The sequence below is a fragment of the Nipponia nippon genome, unplaced genomic scaffold (assembly GCF_047370975.1).
Source record: "Nipponia nippon isolate SJK-2023a ecotype South Korea unplaced genomic scaffold, ASM4737097v1 scaffold_46, whole genome shotgun sequence".
In the NCBI taxonomy this organism is placed as follows: Eukaryota; Metazoa; Chordata; class Aves; order Pelecaniformes; family Threskiornithidae; genus Nipponia; species Nipponia nippon.
In genome coordinates, this window is record NW_028262365.1 from 525689 (window position 1) to 544441 (window position 18753).

The 18753-nt window shown below is 65.4% G+C and overlaps 4 protein-coding genes across 6 annotated transcripts; 1 reads left to right on the forward strand and 3 right to left on the reverse strand.

Moving 5' to 3' along the window:
- The first annotated feature begins 1027 nt into the window (after positions 1-1027).
- On the forward strand, positions 1028-5310 carry LOC148052589 (cytochrome P450 2C23-like). Of its 3 annotated transcripts, XM_087729680.1 has the most exons (9): positions 1028-1145; positions 1623-1912; positions 2783-3095; positions 3164-3324; positions 3414-3590; positions 4102-4243; positions 4364-4551; positions 4901-5042; positions 5129-5310. In XM_087729680.1, the coding sequence occupies exons 2-9, from the start codon at positions 1730-1732 to the stop codon at positions 5308-5310; spliced, it is 1488 nt and encodes a 495-aa protein (XP_087585806.1). In that variant the 5' UTR covers positions 1028-1145; positions 1623-1729. The 3 variants fall into 3 exon arrangements, with proteins under 3 accessions (XP_087585806.1, XP_087585804.1, XP_087585805.1); XM_087729678.1 differs by having other exon boundaries at positions 4901-5309; XM_087729679.1 differs by having other exon boundaries at positions 1082-1166; positions 4901-5309.
- Positions 5311-5848: 538 nt separating this feature from the next.
- LOC148052590 (cytochrome P450 2C21-like) lies at positions 5849-6729 on the reverse strand. Its single transcript, XM_087729683.1, has 3 exons — positions 6280-6729; positions 6078-6202; positions 5849-5987 (listed from the first exon to the last, which is right to left on the reverse strand). The coding sequence occupies exons 1-3, from the start codon at positions 6433-6435 to the stop codon at positions 5918-5920; spliced, it is 351 nt and encodes a 116-aa protein (XP_087585809.1). The 5' UTR covers positions 6436-6729; the 3' UTR covers positions 5849-5917.
- A 151-nt stretch (positions 6730-6880) lies between these two features.
- RAB4B (RAB4B, member RAS oncogene family) lies at positions 6881-13553 on the reverse strand. Its single transcript, XM_087729681.1, has 8 exons — positions 13401-13553; positions 11759-11839; positions 11077-11191; positions 9379-9441; positions 9130-9284; positions 8949-9044; positions 7981-8111; positions 6881-7832 (listed from the first exon to the last, which is right to left on the reverse strand). The coding sequence occupies exons 1-7, from the start codon at positions 13414-13416 to the stop codon at positions 7996-7998; spliced, it is 642 nt and encodes a 213-aa protein (XP_087585807.1). The 5' UTR covers positions 13417-13553; the 3' UTR covers positions 6881-7832; positions 7981-7995.
- Positions 13554-14123: 570 nt separating this feature from the next.
- Positions 14124-18690, reverse strand: SNRPA (small nuclear ribonucleoprotein polypeptide A). The gene is made up of 7 exons (XM_087729665.1): positions 18625-18690; positions 16951-17040; positions 16698-16870; positions 15201-15377; positions 14951-15124; positions 14670-14758; positions 14124-14574 (listed from the first exon to the last, which is right to left on the reverse strand). Exons 2-7 carry the CDS (start codon positions 17021-17023, stop codon positions 14415-14417), a joined length of 846 nt encoding a protein of 281 aa, XP_087585791.1. The 5' UTR covers positions 17024-17040; positions 18625-18690; the 3' UTR covers positions 14124-14414.
- Between the last annotated feature and the right edge of the window lie 63 nt (positions 18691-18753).

The following is an 18753-nucleotide window of genomic DNA, read 5'->3' on the forward strand; positions in this document are numbered from 1 at the left end:
AAGCCCCCAGCCAAGTGTGCAGAGCCGTGCAGAGCCCCCAGCCAAGTGTGCAGAGTGTGCAGGGCCGTGCAGAGCCGTGCAAAGCCCCCAGCCAAGTGTGCAGAGCCGTGCAGAGCCGTGCAAAGCCCCCAGCCAAGTGTGCAGAGAGCGTGCAGAGCCGTGCAGAGCCGTGCAAAGCCCCCAGCCAAGTGTGCAGAGCCGTGCAGAGCCCCCAGCCAAGTGTGCAGAGTGTGCAGGGCCGTGCAGAGCCGTGCAAAGCCCCCAGCCAAGTGTGCAGAGCTGTGCAGAGCCGTGCAGAGCCGTGCAGAGCCCCCAGCCAAGTGTGCAGAGTGTGCAGGGCCGTGCAGAGCCGTGCAAAGCCCCCAGCCAAGTGTGCAGAGCCGTGCAGAGCCGTGCAGAGCCCCCAGCCAAGTGTGCAGAGCCGTGCAGAGCCGTGCAAAGCCCCCAGCCAAGTGTGCAGAGCCATGCAGAGCCGTGCAGAGCCGTGCAAAGCCCCCAGCCAAGTGTGCAGAGCCATGCAGAGCCGTGCAGAGCCGTGCAAAGCCCCCAGCCAAGTGTGCAGAGCCGTGCAGAGCCGTGCAAAGCCCCAAGCCAAGCGTGCAGAGCCGTGCAGAGCCCCCAGCCAAGTGTGCAGAGCTGTGCAGAGCCGTGCAGAGCCATGCAGAGCCCCCAGCCAAGCGTGCAGAGAGCGTGCAGAGCCGTGCAGAGCCGTGCAGAGCCCCAGCCGAGCCCAAGATCCAAAGGGCCCAACCCAGCACTGAGGCCGCGCAGGGGTTGCCCATGGCTCGTGGGCTGCCAGGCCTTCATCCTCCTCCTCCTCCTCGGCTCCGGGCTCCTGTTCCCATCTCTGCTGTGGGACCGAGGGCTTGGGGCCCCCCAAGGGCTCACGGCCGGTGGCCGAGGCAGCGGGGCCCAAAGGCTGCGGGGGCCGGGCAAAACCCGCACCCGGAGCCAGGAGAAAGCACCGGCGGCTGCCAAGGCCGCTGCGTGCCCGGCCACGGGGCTGGCAACGACGGGAAGGGACGGGGTTTGCAGCAAAGGGACGGGGTTTGCAAGCAAAGGGACGGGGTTTGCAAAGAGACAAGGGTTGCGGCAAAGGGGCACGGCTTGCAGCAAAGGGACGAGGCTTCCAGCGAAGAGACGGGGTTTGCAAGCAAAGGGACGGGGTTTGCAGCGAAGGGACGGGGTTTGCGACGAGGGGACGGGGTTTGCAGCGAGGGGACGGGGTTGCAAGGAGGGGACGGGGTTTGCAAGGAGGGGACGGGGTTGCAAGGAGGGGACGGGGTTTGCAGCGAGGGGACGGGGTTGCAAGGAGGGGACGGGGTTTGCAAGGAGGGGACGGGGTTTGCAAGGAGGGGACGGGGTTGCAAGGAGGGGACGGGGTTGCAAGGAGGGGACGGGGTTTGCAGCGAGGGGACGGGGTTGCAAGGAGGGGACGGGGTTTGCAGCGAGGGGACGGGGTTGCAAGGAGGGGACGGGGTTTGCAGCGAGGGGACAGGGTTGCAAGGAGGGGACGGGGTTGCAGCAGGCGAAGGGACAGCTCAGGGTGCCGGGGGCACGCAGCAGGCGCCGGGCAGGCAGGGTCCGTGTTGATGCATGCCGCGAGCAGGTCACTTTTCCAGAAACATCCCCGAGGTCGTCGACCATCCGGTAGCCCCGGCTGCGCCGCCGCGACCTCCCCGGTGCCGGCAGACTTTGCTCCTCGCCGCCGAGGCGGGCGCCAGCAGCCATGGAGGCGGTGGGCACCGTCACCATCCTCCTCCTCCTCCTCGTCCTGGCGACCGCGGCCCTCGCGGCCTGGCGGAAAAAAGAAGAGCGGAGCCGAAATTACCCGCCGGGGCCGCTGGCGCTGCCGCTCATCGGCAACCTGCTGCAGCTCAGGGCGACCGACACCTGCAAGACCTTCCGCAAGGTGAGCGGGGGGCCGAGACCCCCGGGGTGCCGATGCCGAGACCCCCGGTGTGCCAGTGCCGAGACCCCTGGGGTGCCGATGGCAGACCCCTGGGGCGCCCATGCTGAGATCCCCAAAGCGCCAATACCGAGATCCCCGGGGTGCCGATGCCGAGCGCCCCAGAGTGCCAGTGCCAAGCACCCTGGGGTACCAACGCCGAGACCCCCAGGGTGCCGATGCCGAGACCCCCGGGGTGCTGATACCAAGCTCCCTGGGCTGCCAGTGCCAAGACCCCTGGGGTGCCGATGCCGAGATCCTCAAGGTGCCAATGCCGAGACCCCCGGGGTGCCGATGCCAAGATCCCTGGGGCGCCCATGCTGAGATCCCCAAAGCACCAATGCCGAGATCCCCAGGGTGCCAGTGCCAAGCACCCTGGGGTGCCAATGCTGAGATCCCCAGGGTGCCAATACTGAGCACCCCAGGGTGTTGATGCCGAGACCCCCGGGGTGCCCATGCCGAGATGCCCAAGGTGCCAATGCCAAGATCCCCAGGGTGCCAATGCCAAACCCTCCAGGGTGCTGATGCCAAGACCCCCGGGGTGCCCATGCTGAGATCCCCAAGGTGCCAATGCCGAGACCCCTGGGGTGCCCATGCCAAGCACCCTGGGGTGCCGATCCTGAGAATCTGGGGTGCCGGTGCCGAGACCCCCAGGGTGCTGACGCTGAGACTCTGGGGTGCCGATACCGAGCACCCCAGGGTGCCAGTGCCGAGATCCCTGGGGTGCCAGTGCCAAACCCTGCAGGGTGCCGATGCCGAGCCCCCCGGGTTGCCGATGCCGAGCGCCCTGGGGTGCCCCCACCCACAGCGGATGGGTGTCGCTTCGCCCCGCAGCTGAGCGAGAAGTACGGCCCCGTCTTCGCCCTGCGCTTCGGCTCGGAGCTGGTGGTGGTGGCCTTCGGCTACGAGGTGGTGCGGGAGGTGCTGCTGAACCGCGGGGATGAATTCACCGACCGGGGCCGGTTCCCCTTGGCGGAGAAAACCAACCAAAATCTCGGCCTCTTCATGAGCAACGGGGAGATGTGGGTGCAGACCCGGCGCTTCACCATCACCACGCTGCGGGATTTCGGCATGGGCAAGAGGAGCGTGGAGGAGCACGTCCAGGAGGAGACGGGGCTGCTGCTGCAGGAGCTGGCGCGGACCAAAGGTGGGCACCGGGGCCACGGTGGGGGGTCCAGGGCCGCCGTCGTCGTCACCGTCCCCCCGCCGCCGCAGGGCAGCCCTTCGACCCCGCCATGCTGCTGAGCGCCGCCGTGGGCAACGCCATCTGCCGCATCCTCTTCGGCGAGCGTTTCGGCTACGGTGACGAGGAATACCGCTGCGTTCTCCGGCGCCTGGCCGAAAATTTCCGCCTGGAGAGCTCCGTCGCCGGGCAGGTGAGGGGTTTGGAGGGGGACCCCTCCGCTTTTGGTGGCACCGGCACCGTGCCACCATGCCACCGTGCCGCCTGGCTCTCTCCCGGCAGCTCTACACCATCCTGCCCGGCCTGATGGAGCGCCTGCCCGGCCCGCACCAAACCCTCTTCCAGAACTACTCCTTCATCCAGGATTTCTTGGCCAGGAAGGTGGCGGAGCACGAGGCCACCCTGGATTTGGCGGCGCCCCGGGATTTCGTGGATGCTTTTCTCCACAAGATAGAGCAGGTGGGGCGGGGGGACGGCGAGCGTCGCCTCGGGGGGACACGGGGTGCCAGGGGACGGGACCCCGAGCTTCGTTTTGGGGGGACACGGGGTACAAAGGGACAGGACCCCAAGCTTCATCTCAGGGGGGCGCAGGGTACAAGGGGATGGGACCCCGAGTGTCATTTTGGGGGGACAAGGGGTGTGAGGGGACCCTGAGCATCGTTTTGGGGACACACAGGGCACAAGAGGATGGGAGCCCGAGGATCATTTTGGGGGGACACAGGGTGCCATCCAGGGGGGACACAGGGTACAAGGGGACAGGACGCTGAGCATCATTTTGGCGGACACGGGGTGCAAGAGGACAGGACCCCAAACGTCATTTTGGGGGGGACAAGGGGTGCAAGGGGACCCCGAGCATCATTTCAGGGGGACACAGGGTACAAGGGGATGGGACCCCAGGCTTCATCCTGGGGGACACGGGGTGCCGGGGTGCCAGGGGGCTCAGCCGCCCCCCCTGCCCCCCCAAACCCAGGAGCGGGGGAAGCCCGGGACGCCCTTCCGACGGGACAACATGAAGATAACGGTGTTCGACATGTTCGTGGCCGGGACGGAGAGCACCAGCATCACCCTCCGCTACTGCCTGCTGCTGCTGCTGGAGCACCCCGAGGTGGCGGGTAGGGCGCGGCGAGGGGTGCCGGGGGGTCCCTGGGGAGGACGGGGGGGGTCCCTGGGGAGGACGGGGGGGGCCCCTGGGGAGGACGGGGGGGGCCCGCTGACCCCCCTGCCCTCCCCAGCGAAGGTACAGGAGGAGATCGAGCGGGTGATGGGGCAGGAGCGGCCGCCGGCCCTGCGGGACCGGGGGGCCATGCCCTACACCGAGGCCGTCCTCCACGAGGCCCAGCGCCACCTCGACCTCATCCCCCTCGGCTTCATCCGGACGGTGAAGCGGGACACCCAGCTGGGCGGCTTCACCATCCCCAAGGTGCCGCTCGTTCCTCGTTAACCGCTCCCCGTTAATCATCCATCAGCCGTAAATCACCCCACGCGCTCCCCCGTCGATCGTTAATCGCCCCAGGCCATTGATTAGAAATCGCTCGTAACCCCACGACGTTAATCATCGACTATTAATTGCACGACGCGCTTCGTTGGTGCTCGTACGCGCGATAATCGTTGATTATCGATCGCCCGGCGCGCTTCGGCACCGATTACAGACCGCGCGGCGCGCCAGCCCTTATCGATTGCGCCGGGCGCTTAATGATTGACTTAATTGTGCCGGGCGCTTCGCCCTCGCCTATCGATCGCCGATTAATGATTGATTAGCGTTGGCGCAGGGCTGCACCATCTACCCCGTCCTGAGCTCGGCCCTGCGCGACCCCCGGCACTTCAAAAACCCCGAAGCCTTCGACCCCCGGCACTTTTTGGATGAAAAAGGGGGGTTCAAGAAGAGCGAAGCCTTCGTGCCCTTCTCCGCAGGTGGGTGGCAGCTCGGGGGGTGCTGCGAGGACCCCCCCAAAGCGGGGGACACCCCCAAGTCACCCCTTCTTTGCTTCTCCCCGCAGGGAAGCGCATGTGCGTGGGGGAGAGCCTGGCGCGGACGCAGCTCTTCCTCTTCCTCACCGCCATCTTGCAGCGCTTCCAGCTGCGTCACCCCCCCGGCCGCCCGCGCCTCGACCTGCGCCCCGACGTCAGCGGCATCATGAACGTCCCCCGCCCCTTCCAGCTCTGCTTCTGTCCCCGCTGACGGCCCCCCGCCGCGGCGCGAAGAACACCCCCACCCCCGCCGCGCGTTCGTCCCCGCCGCAGCGGGACGGCTCGTCCCCAAACTAACGGCGTTCTCCCCGCGCCAACGGTCCTGCTTTCGGGAAAATTAAACTTGATCCCAGCTGAAACCAGGGCTCCGCGGCCCCATCAGAGCCCCCCTGGGTGGGAGCTGGGGGTCCCGGTGACGCCGGGGTCCCCGGGAGCGGAGACGCGCGGTGCCTTTACCGGGTGGGGGATTCGGGGGCGATAGCGATGGCGGCTGGATCCTCCCCAGCCTTCAGCTCGAAGCGCTGGATGGCGAGGAAGATGAAGAGCTCCGTCGCGGCCAAGCCTTCGCCCAGGCACGTGCGCTTCCCTGCGAGGCGGCGTTGGCATCCGAGGGGCTCCACCGACGGGATGGGGGTCCGCAGCCTCAAACCCCCCCTTCCTCACCTGCGGAGATGGCGGCGTTGCGCTTGAAGCGTCCGTCCTCATCCAAAAAACGCCCGGGGTTGAAGGCCTGGGGGGTTGGCGAACTGGTTGGGATCAAACTGGGATGGGCCGAGCGGCGGGATGGTGCCGGAGCAGATGCCGGGCTTCCTCGCGGATCAGCTCCTCTGCGCCGCGCTTGCCCGTGCCGAAGCTGCCGCCAGCGCTCCCCGGTCCCGTAAACGATACCTGGATTGGGGGGGACACCCAAAAAAAGGGGGGGTCAGGCACTGCCGGTGGCTCCCCGAAAACCCGGTGGGGGCAACCCCGGGGTCTCACCGTTGCCGCGGCTCCGCCGGGAAGTCGCCGCGGCCGGCGAACTCCTCGGCGCGGTCGCTCGGAGCCTCCTTCAGCAAGCGGTAGCCCGAGCGGACGCCGGAGACGGGGCCGTGGCTCTCGCCGAGCTGCGGGGAGAGGGACGAGGGGGGTGCTGAGCGGTGGTCCCGGCCCCGGGACCCCCCCGAGCCCCCCCAGGACTCACCTTTGCGAGGGAGGCGATGAGCCGGGTCGCCTCCACTTGCGGCACGCTCCTCCGGAGGGGGGGCCCGGGGGGGCTAGTTGCCCGCTGGCCACCGGCCCCAGAGGAACAGCAGCCCCCTGGCACCCAGGTGATGCTCAGCACCCTGCTCGCCACCATCCTCCTCGCCTTATAGAACCCCCCCCCCCATATAGGACCCCCCCCAAAGGAGCTGGTGGGGCTGTGGTCCCGGGGGGGGGGGCTCCGCACCCCCAGACACCGCAGGACGGACGGACAGACAGACAGGGGCCCCGGTGCCGTTCCCCTGCGGCTGTTTAACAGGGTGGTTAAGAATCAACCCCTGCGCCCCCCCCGGGGGTGGAGTGGGGGGGGGGCTAGCCTGGCCACCGGACCCCCAAAACTGAGGGTCCCCCCCATATGGGAGCAGCCCAGGAAGGGGCAGAGGGGAGCAACCCCCCCCACCCCGGGACCCCAAAAGGAGGTGACACGAGCCCTGGGGGGGGGGTGACCCCCCCATTACACAGGCAGCTCGGGGGGACCCGAACACCCCCCCCCCCCAAAGAAGCAGCGGAGCCGCGCTGGAAAACATGAATACTTTATGTACCAGAGTCACATTTTCACAGCCTGGAAGGGAGGGAAACTCGCTTTTTTTCGTTGCGTGTGTGTTTCTTTTTTTCCTTTTCCAGAGAAAAAAAACCACCAAACCCAACTGGGACGCAGCCCCGGCCCCCCCAGGACCCCCCCCCCCCGGCAAGTGCAATAAATAACACGAAGAGAAGCAGAAGCACCCCGGGGTGGGGGATGGGGAGCTGGGGGGAGCCCAAGGGAGACGCTGTCCCCGAATGGGGGGGGTTCAGAGCCCCCCCCCCCCCCGGGTGCCTGGGGACCCCCCCAAACCCCCCCTTGCCCCCGCGGCGAAGGGGACACGGCAGCAGCTTCCAGCGCAGGCAATGAAGTCCCTGTCCCCCCCCCACCGCTCAAAGTGACAGCGGAGGGGTTGATGACATCATGTGTGTCCCCCCCCCCACAAAAAAAACCATTTTTTTTCTCTCATGGTGGGGGGGGGAAAAGTAGAAATGCAAAACGCAGACCACGCCATAAAAAAAAAAAAAAGGCAAAACCCCAGGGGCTGGGCAGGGAGACCCCCCCCACCCCCACTGCGGGGGGCCATCCCCCCCCCCAGGCGAGGTGGGGACCCCCCTTCATTCAGGCACCCCCCCCGAAACGCTACCGGTAGCATCTTGGAGGGGGGTTTTTTGGTTTTTTTTTTTTTTTTTCTTTTAAACAAGCTGAATACGACCCAACCTGCTCGGGGGCGGGGCGGGGGGGACACACACACCACACACACAACGCAGCCCACCGGGCCGGTGGCCACGGGGGGCGGGGGGCAAGCAGCGGGCAAGGAGCGTTTGCCAGAAGCCACCTCGGTCAAATACAATCAAAACAAGGCGTTTGCCACAGAGGTAAACTCGAGAGTCCCGGGGCTTCTCGGATGAGGAGGGGGCTGATGGCAGGGAGGAGAGGGGCGGGGGGCTCGGCGGGCGAGGCACGTGGTCCTGGCGGCGGGGAAAAAGGGAGAAAAAAAAAAAAAAAGGAGAGAAAAGAGGTTTTTAGCGACGGGGCGGGGGTCATCCGACCCCTTCTGCGGCGGCCGGGGGCGACGGGGGTCCGGGCAGCCCCCCTCCAGGGGCGCGGGGGTCTCACCTTGGGCGCAGGCGTTCAGCAACTGCACTGCTGCCGGCTCTGCGCCTGGGCTCCCCGCGGCTGCCGCAGCTGGCGGAGGGAGGCGTCGCCGTACTGGATCCCTGAGCCCATCCTCTCCGGGTCAAGTTCACCTGCGCGGATGGAAAAACCCCGGTGAAGGGGCGAGGGGAAGGATTAAAACCTCTGTCGGGATGCAAAACCCCTGCCGGGGATCCAAAGCTCCATCCCTGGGATCCAAAACCCTCGCCAGGATCCCAAGCCTCCATCCCTAGGATCCCAAACCCCTGCCTGGGATCCAATCCCTCTGTCCCCGGGATTCGAAACCTTTGCCGGGATCCAAAACCTCCATCCCTGGGATCCAAAACCTCACAACGTTGGGATTCAAACCTCCACCAGGATTCAAACCTCCCTGGGGATCCAAAAACCTCCATCCCTGGGATCCAAAAGCCCTGCCAGGGATCCAAAACCTCCATCCCTGGGGATCCAAAACTCCTGCCAGGGATCCAAAACCTCCGTCCCTGGGGATCCAAACGTCCCCAGGGATCCAAAACTCCTGCCAGGGATCCAAAACCTCCATCCCTGGGATCCAAATGTCCCTGGGGATCCCAAAACCTCCGTCCTGGGGATCCAAAACCCCTGCCAGGGATCCAAAACCTCCATCCCTGGGGATCCAAACGTCCCTGGGGATCCAAAACCTCCATCCCGGGGATCCAAAACCCCTGCCAGGGATCCAAAAACCTCCATCCCCGGGGATCCAAAAGCCCCGTTCCAAGGATTCAGACCTCTGGTGGGGATCCAAAACCTCCGTCCCCGGGGATCCAAACCTTCCCGGGGATCCAAAAACCTCCATCCCTGGGATCCAAACCTCTCCTGGGATCCAAACACTCTGCTGGGATTCAAAACCTCCCCCCCCAGGGTCCAAAACCTCCCTTCCCTACCCTGGCAAAGCCAAATCGGAGTCGCCGTACCCGATTCGATTTTGTTTAATATGGTCCTCGCGCATTTTAAGAAGGCTTCTTCCACGTTTTCTCCCGTCAGGGCGCTGGTCTCCAGGAACATGAGCTCTGGCAAGTAGAAAGGGCTCGTGAATTCGACCGTAATTAGCCCCAGGGCGCGGCGGGAGCCAGCGTTTCTCCCCGCCTCCCTCACCGTTCTCCTGGGCGAAGCGCGAAGCCTCCAGGAACGTCACCTCCCGGTCGGCGTCCAAATCCTTCTTGTTCCCGCAGAGGATGATGACGATGTTGGGGCTGGCGAGGGTGCGGGCGTCCGTCAGCCAGTTGGTCAGCGCGTTGTAGGTCTCCCGGCTGGATGGGGAGGAGAGGGAAAAGGCGGGTTGCCGAACCCCAATTTTCCACCCCGAAACGAGAGGGTCGGGGGTCCGCGGATGCTGCGACCAACCTGGTGATGTCGTACACGAGCAACGCGCCAGCTGCGCCCCGGTAGTAGCTTCTGGTCACCGATCTGAGGAGGAAGAGGAGGATGAGAGCGGAGGCCTGACCCTCGGGTTTGAGGGGCTTGGGGTCCCCTGGGTGGGCTGCGCTGCCAGGAAGGCAGGAGCTCCGCGGCCGACTCGGGCAGGGACAGGATTGGCCCCAAATCCGCGTTTTTTGGCTCCCTCCTTCAGACGAGAGCCCTATATTCTTATTTAATTGCTGGGCGCGCTCTGCTCCTCCAGCCACGCAGATATTCTGTTCGATATCCTTATCAACGACCTGGAGGAGGCGATCGGAGAATCGTCGAGGTTGGAAAAACCCTTTAAGATCACCGAGCCCAACCGTTAACCCGGCGCCGCCGAGGCCACCGCGTCCCCCCGGCTTTTAGATCCCGCGGGCGAAGGGATCGTTCCCAAGATCCGACCCCATTCGAGCTGCGGCCTCGCCAGCGGGGCGATCCCTTCCCCGGCCCGCTGGCCACACCGTTCCTGACGCAAGCCAGGCTGCCGGTGGCCTTCTCGGCCACCTGGGCACGGGTCCCTGTCTGTCGGGCAGCTCTCCGCGCCGGCGGCGTCGGACGGGGTTGGCGCGACCCAAGCGCGGGACCCGGCGCTGAGCCTTGTTAAACCTCAGCCCAGCGATCCAGCGATGCGCCTCGGCGTCGGCTGCGCTCCATCCCCTCCTCCAGATCACCGATAAAGACGTTAAACAGGACCGGCCCCAGTACGGAGCCCTGGGGACGCCACTGGCGACCGGCCGCCAACCGGATTTAACTCCCTTCACCATCGTTGCGCCCGGCGATCCGGCCGGATTTATACCCGGCGAAGCGTTTGCCTGGATCGAGCGTGCCCTCGGTTCGCCGAGGACGCCGCGTTGGGCGGGAGTGGTGATCTGCTTGAGGGCGGAAAGGCTCTACGGAGGGATCCGGACAGGCCGGATCCGATGGGATGAGGAGATTCAATGAGGCTGAGTGCCGGGTCCTGTGTTTGGGTCACAACAACCCCAGGCAACGCTACGGGCTTGGGGAAGAGCGGCTGAAGAGGAGCCGGCAGCGTGGCCAGGTGGCCAAAAAGGCCAACAGCATCCTGGCTCGGATCAGGAACGGCGTGGCCAGCGGGACTAGGGAAGGGATCGGCCCCCCGTGCTCAGCCCCTCGAATATCGCGGTCAATTTTGGGCCCTAAGACGTCGAGGTGCCGGAGCGCGGCCAAAGAAGAAGCAACGGAGGCGGCGAAGGCTCTGGAGAAGGAATCCTGGGAGGAGCGGCTGAGGGAGGTTGAGCTTGGATATTGGGAACCATTCCTTCACCCAAAGGGTTGTCCGGCATCGGAACAGGCTGCCCGGGGGAGCGGCGGAGCCCCCAGCCCTGGAAGGGTTTAAAGGACGCGTAGGTGCGGTGCTTGGGGACGTGGTTTAGCGGCGGGTTTATGGTTGGACTCGATGATCTTAAAGATCTTTTTTCCAACCCAAACGATTCCGTGGTTCCCCGGCGTTTCAGGCACCGCGCGCTTTGAGCGAGGCAGCCGCGCTCCCAAAGGCGCCCGGTTTCACTTTGGAAATGCGTTTTAAAAATAAAATAAAATTAAAAAAGCGGCCCAAAAAGCCGGAGGCCGCTGAAGACGAGGGTTTGCGCGCAGCTCCAGCGCCGGGAGCTTTTCCTTTACCTGAACCTCTCCTGCCCGGCCGTGTCCCAGATCTGCAGCTTCACCGTCTTCCCGCCGACGTTGACGACCTTGGAGCCGAATTCCACCCCGATCGTGTGGTTCGAATCCTGTTTGACTGCGGAAACGAGAGGTGCCCGATGCGCTACCGGCCGGCTAGGAAAGAAATAAGAGCTTCTCTCCACCGTAACCGGGTCGATCGCAGCTCCTCGGGCAAACGCCGCTGATTATTCCTCGTTACGAGATGATTTTGCAAGCGGCGGTGCAGAGGAAGCGAGGAGCGGGCCGGAATACGTGAAATTAAACCCGCAAAGCACCGAGGAGGGGCGCCTGGCATTTCACTTCCAATTAAGCAGGCTTAAAGCCTTCCTCCGCCCCGTTACAAAAGGAAAAAAAAAAATAAAAATCAAAGGTTTCAGAAAAGCCGAAGTTTTGGTGTTTTGAGGCGAAGCTCTGTTTATCCACCGAAACAGAAAAAGATCTTTTCCATCGCCGGACTTGGCAAGGAAAGGTTGAGGCTCCAGAAGACAAAAAAAACCCAACGAAACCCGCTTTTTTTTGTTTCCTACTGGCAAAACGTCCCGCGGGGAAATATTTCGGCGGCGTTTTCCAGCAGCCCGAGAGACGAATCTGGTCGGGAGTGACCCGGCGCAGCAACAATAAAACCCAAAATAACCCAACTTACATTTGTTTTCGATGAACTGGTGGAGGAGGCAGGACTTCCCCGTGCCGGCGCTCCCGATCACGAGGAACTTGAAGAGAAAATCTGAAGGGGAAGATAAAATAAAACAAACAATAATTAAAAAAAAAAAAAAAGGTGTTTTTTAGGCTCAAGGTGCCTCAAGCAGCGGCGGGATGGGGGGAGCAGCCCCCGCGGAGGGGAGCGACCTTGGGGAAGCAATTTCGCGCCTGGCTCCGCTCCCTGCCCTTCAAACGCGGCAAAAACCACCCCAAAAGACCCCCAAAAGTGGGGGGGTTTCCCTCGTTTCGGTGCCTGGCAAAAGCAGGAGGCGCCGAAAGGGCCCCGAGTCCCGCGTGCGTGGGGTGTCACCCCCCGGGAGCAGGGTCCCTGTGAACCGACACCCCCCCATCCCACATAGGGCCCCACAGACCCTCTCTATAGGCCCCCAGACCCCCTATAGGGCCCCCCAGACATCCCCCATCCCACACAGGGGCCCACAGACCCCCTATACAGCCCACAGAGTCCCTTAGGACCCCACGGATGCCCCCCCCCATCCCACACAGGGACCCACAGACTCCCTTAGGACCCCACAGACACCCTATAGGGCCCCACAGACCCCCCTGCATCCCACACAGGGGCCCCATACACTCCCTATAGGGCCTCTATCCCACATAGGACCCCACAGAGCCCCTTAGGACCCCACGGATGCCCCCCCCCCCGCCCCCATCCCACACAGGGACCCACAGACACCCTTAGGACCCCACAGACACCCTATAGGGCCTCACATGCTCCATATAGGGCTTCCATCCCACATAGGACCCCACAGACCCTCTCTATAGGGCCCCTAGAACCCCTGTAAGGCCCCACAGACACCCCTCCATCCCACACAGGGGCCCACAGACCCCCTACAGGGCCCCTAGAACCCCTATAGGGCACCATGGACATCCCTCCATCCCACACAGAGGCCCCACACGCTCCCTATAGGGCCTCCATCCCACACAGGACCCCACAGACGCCCCCACATCCCACACAAGGACCCACAAACCCACTTAGGACCCCACAGACGCCCTATAGGGCCTCTATCCCACATAGGGCCCCAGAGACCCCCTACAGGGCCCCCATAGACAACCCTCCATCCCACACAGGGGCCCCTAGACCCCCTATAGGGCCCCCACGGACACCCCCCCATCCCACACAGGGACCCCACACACTCCCTATGGGGTCCCCATCCCACATAGGGCCCCACAGACCCCTATAAGGCCCCCAGACCCCCTATAGGGCCCCCCAGACACCCCCCATCCCACACAGGGCCCCCCCCACACTCTCTATAGGGTCCCCTTCCCACATAGGGCCCCACAGACCCCTATAAGGCCCCCAGACCCCCTACAGGGGCCCACAGACGCCCCCCCCATCCCACCCAGGAGCCCTACACACTCCCTATAAGGTCCCCATCCCACATAGGGCCCCGCACAGCCCCTGTAGAGCCCACAGAACCCCACAGATACCCCCTCATCCCACACAGAGGCCCCCAGACCCCCTATAGGGCCCCCCATCCCACCCACAGGCCCCCCGCTCCCTACAAGCCCCCCGCCCCGCCCCCCCCCTGCCCGGCCGTGCCCGGGCTCTCCCCCACCCCCGGACCCACCGTAGGTCTCGGACATGGCTGGAGCCGCCGGGCCGGGCCGGGCCCCGCCGCCTCCTGCCGCCACCGGGCCGTACGGAAGGGAGCGGGCACAATATGGCGGCGCCCAGGAGAGCCGCTTCCTGGTCTTGCGCGCCTGCGCAGCGAGGGCGGAACACCAGAAGGGCGGGGCCGGGCGCAGCGAAGGAGGCGGGGCGAAGAGCGGGGGCGGAGCCAGTGGGCGGGGCTAGAGGGGCGGCGGGCTCCTGGGCCCTAACTCCCGCCCGGCCCCAAACCGCTCGGGGGGGGGGGTCCTCCGGCCCCAACCCCCCCCCCCATAGCCCCGACCCCAGCCCCAAACCTCCCCCCAAATCCATGCCCCAACCCCCCCAAACCTCCCATCCCCTGCCCCCAACCCCCCCAAAACCCCCAGTCCCTGTCCCCAAACCCCCCAATCCACGCCCCAACCCCCCTCCCCAGCCCCAAACCCCCCAATCCACGCCCCAACCCCCCTCCCCAGCCCCACACCCCCAAGCCCCCCCAATCCACACCCCAACCCCCCCCAAGCCCCCTCCCCAGCCCCAAACCCCCCAATCCACGCCCCAAGCCCCCTCCCCAGCCCCAAAACCATGCCCCAAACCCTCCCCGCCCCCCCCACCCCCAAATCTGCCCCCCCCCCATCCCCCTCCACGACAGAGCAAACGCCTGGGTGGGACGCAGGGGGGGGGGGTTTATTTTGGGGAGGGGGGAGAGGCTCCAGGTGCAATGTCTGCAGAGAGACCCTGGGTACAATGCTGGGGGGGGGGGGAGGGGGGGCTGGACCCCCCCAGACCCCCCCGGGGGCCAGAGGAAGAGGAGAGGAGCAGGGCAAGGCAGAGGAGGAGGGCGGGGGGACGAAGGCTCGGCCGCCTCGGGGCAAACTTACCTTCGGGGGGGGGGTGGGAGGGGAAGGGGTTTTGGGGGGGCAGCGAGGGGGGATTTTGGGGTGTGAGGGGGATTTTGGGGTGCAGGGGGGGGTGCTTTTGGGGGGTGGGGGTGTCACTTTTTGGCGAAGGAAATCTTCATGGCGTTGTTTTGGGTGATCTTGAAACCCTGGAGGGCGTCGCGGGCCGCCCCCGCCTGCACCTCGTTATCGAACTCGACGAAGGCGATGTCGTGCCGACCCGGCACCAACCGCACCTCCTTGAAACCGGGGAATCTGGCAAAAAAAGAAGGGGGGGGGGGCGCACAGACGTCAGGGGGGGCCCCCAAACCCCCCCCCGGCTCCCCCCAAACCCCCCCCAAGGCACTCACTGATTAAAGAGCATGGAGAGCATCAGCTCGTTCGTCTCCTCGGGCAGGTTGGTGAGGAAGAGGATGTGATTCGGCGGGTTCTCCGACAGCTGGGGGGGGGGGGAGTGGAAAAAAAGGGGGTGTCAGCCCCAACGAGAAGCGGGGAGCCCCCCCAAAAGGCTCCCCCCCCCCCCTCACGCCACAACAATCCCCCCAATCGGGGCGCGGGGATGGTTTATTTTCACATTTCAGCGCCCCGTTCAGCGTTAAATTGGATTTTTTGGGGGTACGCCGGGACTCACCGGCTGCGACGGCGGCATCTGGCCCGGCATCACCTGCTGGGGGGGCATGGCTCCCGGGGGAATTCCGCCCGGAGTCATGCCGGGCGGCGGGATCATCCCCGGCGGAGGCATATAGGGGGGCTGCCCCGCCATATGGTGCATCATCCGCGGCGCCTGGTTCAACGGCGGCATTCCCTACGGGAAAAAAAACCCAGGCTCAGCGCCCACAGCCCCCCCCAAATCCCCCCCAAATCAACCCCCCCCAACTCACGGGAACGGCTCCCTGAACGCCGCCCGGTGCCGCCGTGCCGGTTCCGGCACCGCTTTTCTTCGCCGCCGGCGCGTCTTGGCCTTTGGGTTTCCTTTTTTCCCGCTTACGGTCGCGTTCCACGAAAGTCCCCTTCATTTTGGCGATGATATCCGAATCCGTTTTGGCGTATTGGATCCGCTGCAGGAAAAGCCGGGGCGGGGGTGAGCGGGAATGGTTTGGGGGGGGGGGGGGAGCTGCTTAGGGATTTAGGGGGGATCTAGGGGATTTGGGGGAGCGCCAAGGGAATTTGGGGGGGATCTGGGGGATTTGGAGGGACTCCATGGGGATTTGGGGGAGCTCCAAGGGGATTTGGGGGGATCTGGGGGATTTGGAAGGACTCCAAGGGGATTTGGGAGGGATCTAGGGGATTTGGGAGGGATCTAGGGGATTTGGGGGGACTCCATGGGGATTTGGGGGGATCTGGGGGATTTAGGGGGACTCCATGGGGATTTGGGGGGACTCCATGGGATTTGGGGGAGCGCCAAGGGAATTCGGGGGGATCTGGGGGATTTGGAAGGACTCCAAGGGAATTTGGGGGGATCTAGGGGATTTGGGGGGACTCCATGGGGATTTGGGGGGGATCTGGGGGATTTAGGGGGACTCCATGGGGATTTGGGGGGACTCCATGGGATTTGGGGGAGCGCCAAGGGAATTCGGGGGGGATCTGGGGGATTTGGAGGGACTCCATGGGGATTTGGGGGGATCTGGGGGATCTGGGGGGACTCCATGGGGATTTGGGGGGTCTAGGGGATTTGGGGGAGCGCCAAGGGAATTTGGGGGGATCTGGGGGATTTGGAGGGACTCCATGGGGATTTGGGGGGGATCTGGGGGATCTGGGGGAGCTCCAAGGGGATTTGGGGGGATCTAGGGGATTTGGAGGGACTCCAAGGGGATTTGGGGGAGCTCCAAGGGGATTGGGGGGGGGATCTAGGGGATTTAGAACGACTCCAAGGGGATTTGGGGGAGCTCCAAGGGAATTTGGGGGGATCTAGGGGATTTGGAACGACTCCAAGGGGATTTGAGAGGGATCTAGGAGATTTGGGGGGACTCCATAGGGATTTGGGGGGGGATCTAGGGGATTTGGAGGGACTCCGTGGGGATTTGGGAGGGGATCTAGGGGATTTGGGGGTGATCTAGGGGATTTGGAAGGACTCTAAGGGGATTTGGGGGAGCTCCAAGGGGATTTGGGGGGATTTAGGAGATTTGAAGCTCCGTAGGGATTTAAGGAGGGTTCCTTGGGGATTTGGGGGACTCCACGGGGATTCAGAGGGGCTCCATGGGGATTTGGGGGGGATCTAGGGGATTTGGAGGGGGCTCCGTGGGGATTTAGAGGAGCTCCAAAGGGATTTGGGGGGGGGTCTAGGGGATTTAGGAGAGGTCTAGGGGATTTAGGGGGGCTCCATGGGGATTTGGAGGGGCTCCACGGGGATTGCTCCACGGGGATTTGGGGGGGCTCACCATGGGTTTGTCGTAGAAGGGGAAGCCCTGCATGGAGCGCAGAGCGTTCGTGGCGCTGCTGATCTCCTTGAAGATGACGAAGGCTTGACCCCTCATCTTCAAACTCCGCGATACCAGGATATCCAAAATTTGCCCAAATTGGGAAAAAATAGCGTAGAGGGATTTTTTCAGCTCTGGGAAAAGGAAGAGGAAGATGAGGGCGAGCAGGGAGGAAGGGGAGCCCCCCCCCCGGACCCCCCCCGCAGCCCCTCACCATCCTTCTTGATCTTCTCGTTGAGGTTGTTGATGTAGATGGTGTGGTTGGGCCGCGCGTCCTGCACCGCCATCTCGGGGGGACCCCCGTCTGCGGGGAAAGGGGGGTGTCTGGGGGGGCTGGGGGGGGGCTGCCCCCCTTTAACCCCCCCAAGGAGGGGCTGGGAGAGGAAGGAGGACCCCCTCCTGCAGAAATGAGAGGGGGGACAGCCCGGTCCCCCGGTGAGGGAGGGATTAATCCCCCCACCACCACCACGGGGGCTGCTCCACCTGGATCCCCCCACACTGTGGGGACCCCCCCAGCTGAACCGGACCCCCCTGGGACCCCCCAACCCCTCTGAGATCCCCGGACACCTCCAGACCCCCTGCTCCCCCCGATCCCTCCAGGCCCCCCCAAACCCCTCCGGACCCCACAGGGATCCCCCCCAGACCCCCCAAATCTCCCCTGCCCCCCCTCAGACCCCTCCAGCCCCGCCCCGGGACCCCCAAACTCCTTCAGGCCCCCAGATCCCCCCTGCTTCTCCCCAGACCCCTCTAGGCCCCCCTGGGACCCCCTCAGACCCCCCCCGGGAGCCTTCCAGGCCCCCCAACCCCCTCCAGATCCCCTCTGCTCCCCCCCAGACCCCTTCAGGCCCCCCAGATCCCCCCTGGGACCCCCAAACCCCCCAAGATCCTCTCTGCTCCCCCCAGACCCCTTCAGGCCCCCCAGATCCCCCCTGTCCCCCCCGACCCCTTCAGCCCCACCCTGGGACCCCCAGACCCATCTAGGCCCCCCCGAGACCCCCTCATACCCCCCAGGATGCCTCCAGGCCCCCCAAACCCCTCTGGCCCCCCCAGATCCCCCTGCTCCCCCCCCAGACCCCTTCAGGCCCCCAGATCCCCCTGGGACCCCCAAATCCCCCGAGATCCCCTCTGCTCCCCCCAGACCCCTTCAGCCCCACCCTGGGACCCCCAGACCCCTCTAGGCCCCCCCGAGACCCCCTCATACCCCCCAGGATGCCTCCAGGCCCCCCAAATCCCTCTGGGAGCCCCCTAGATCCCCCCTGCTCCCCCCAGGCCCCTTCAGGCCCCCCAAACCCCTCTTGGCCCCCTCAAAACCCTCTGGGACCTCCCTGCACCCCCCCGACCCCTTCAGGCCCCCCAAACCCCCTATTCCCCCCCGATCCCCCCTGCCCCCCCGCAGACCCCTCCAGCCCCACCCCGGGACCCCCAGACCCCTCCGCCCCCCCCAGATCCCTCCTGCTTCCCCCCAGATCCCTCTAAGCCCCCCTGGGACCCCTCCAGGACCCTCTGGACCCCCTTAGATCCCCCTGCTCCCCCCAGACCCCTTCAGGCCCCCCAAACCCCTCCGGGCCCCCCCAGATCCCCCTACTTTCCCCCAGAGCCCTCTAGGCCCCCTCGGGACCCCCTCAGACGCCCCCGGGACCCCTCTAGGCCCCCCCAAACCCCTCTGGGACCCCCTTAGATCCCCCTGCTCCCCTTCAGGCCCCCCCAAACCCCTCCGGGCCCCCCCAGATCCCCCTGCTTCCCCCCAGACCCCTGCAGGCCCCCTCGGGACCCCCTCAGACGCCCCCGGGACCCCTCCAGGCCCCCCAAACCCCTCCGGGACCCCCCGGGACCCCTCAGACCCCCCAAGTCCCCCCGGACCCCCCCAGGCCCCATCGCGGCCCCTCACCACCAGCCACCGCCTCAGCCGCGTGCACCCGCCACTACCCAACCAATAGCCGCGCCGCAACGGCTCTCCCGCCCCGCCCACCGCCGCTTCCTCCAATCAGAGCGGGAAGCGTACCGGGGGGAGGTAACC

What these genes read in the sequence shown, in the direction of transcription:
- LOC148052590 (XM_087729683.1), bottom strand. Translation starts at nt 6,435, where the DNA reads ATGGTGGCGAGCAGGGTGCTGAGCATCACCTGGGTGCCAGGGGGCTGC. An exon ending in TCATCGCCTCCCTCGCAAAG is followed by an intron (nt 6,203 to 6,279) that starts GTGAGTCCTGGG and finishes CTCTCCCCGCAG; the next exon opens with CTCGGCGAGAGCCACGGCCC. An exon ending in CCGGCGGAGCCGCGGCAACG is followed by an intron (nt 5,988 to 6,077) that starts GTGAGACCCCGG and finishes CCCCCAATCCAG; the next exon opens with GTATCGTTTACGGGACCGGG.
- LOC148052589 (XM_087729678.1), top strand. Translation starts at nt 1,730, where the DNA reads ATGGAGGCGGTGGGCACCGTCACCATCCTCCTCCTCCTCCTCGTCCTG. An exon ending in TTCTCCACAAGATAGAGCAG is followed by an intron (nt 3,591 to 4,101) that starts GTGGGGCGGGGG and finishes CCCCAAACCCAG; the next exon opens with GAGCGGGGGAAGCCCGGGAC. An exon ending in GCGGCTTCACCATCCCCAAG is followed by an intron (nt 4,552 to 4,900) that starts GTGCCGCTCGTT and finishes GCGTTGGCGCAG; the next exon opens with GGCTGCACCATCTACCCCGT.
- RAB4B (XM_087729681.1), bottom strand. An exon ending in CTCGTGTACGACATCACCAG is followed by an intron (nt 9,285 to 9,378) that starts GTTGGTCGCAGC and finishes CTCCCCATCCAG; the next exon opens with CCGGGAGACCTACAACGCGC. An exon ending in ATTAAACAAAATCGAATCGG is followed by an intron (nt 8,112 to 8,948) that starts GTACGGCGACTC and finishes CCATCCGCGCAG; the next exon opens with GTGAACTTGACCCGGAGAGG.
- SNRPA (XM_087729665.1), bottom strand. Translation starts at nt 17,023, where the DNA reads ATGGCGGTGCAGGACGCGCGGCCCAACCACACCATCTACATCAACAAC. An exon ending in CCTTCTACGACAAACCCATG is followed by an intron (nt 15,378 to 16,697) that starts GTGAGCCCCCCC and finishes CTTTTCCTGCAG; the next exon opens with CGGATCCAATACGCCAAAAC. An exon ending in AGATGCCGCCGTCGCAGCCG is followed by an intron (nt 14,759 to 14,950) that starts GTGAGTCCCGGC and finishes CCCCCCCCCCAG; the next exon opens with CTGTCGGAGAACCCGCCGAA.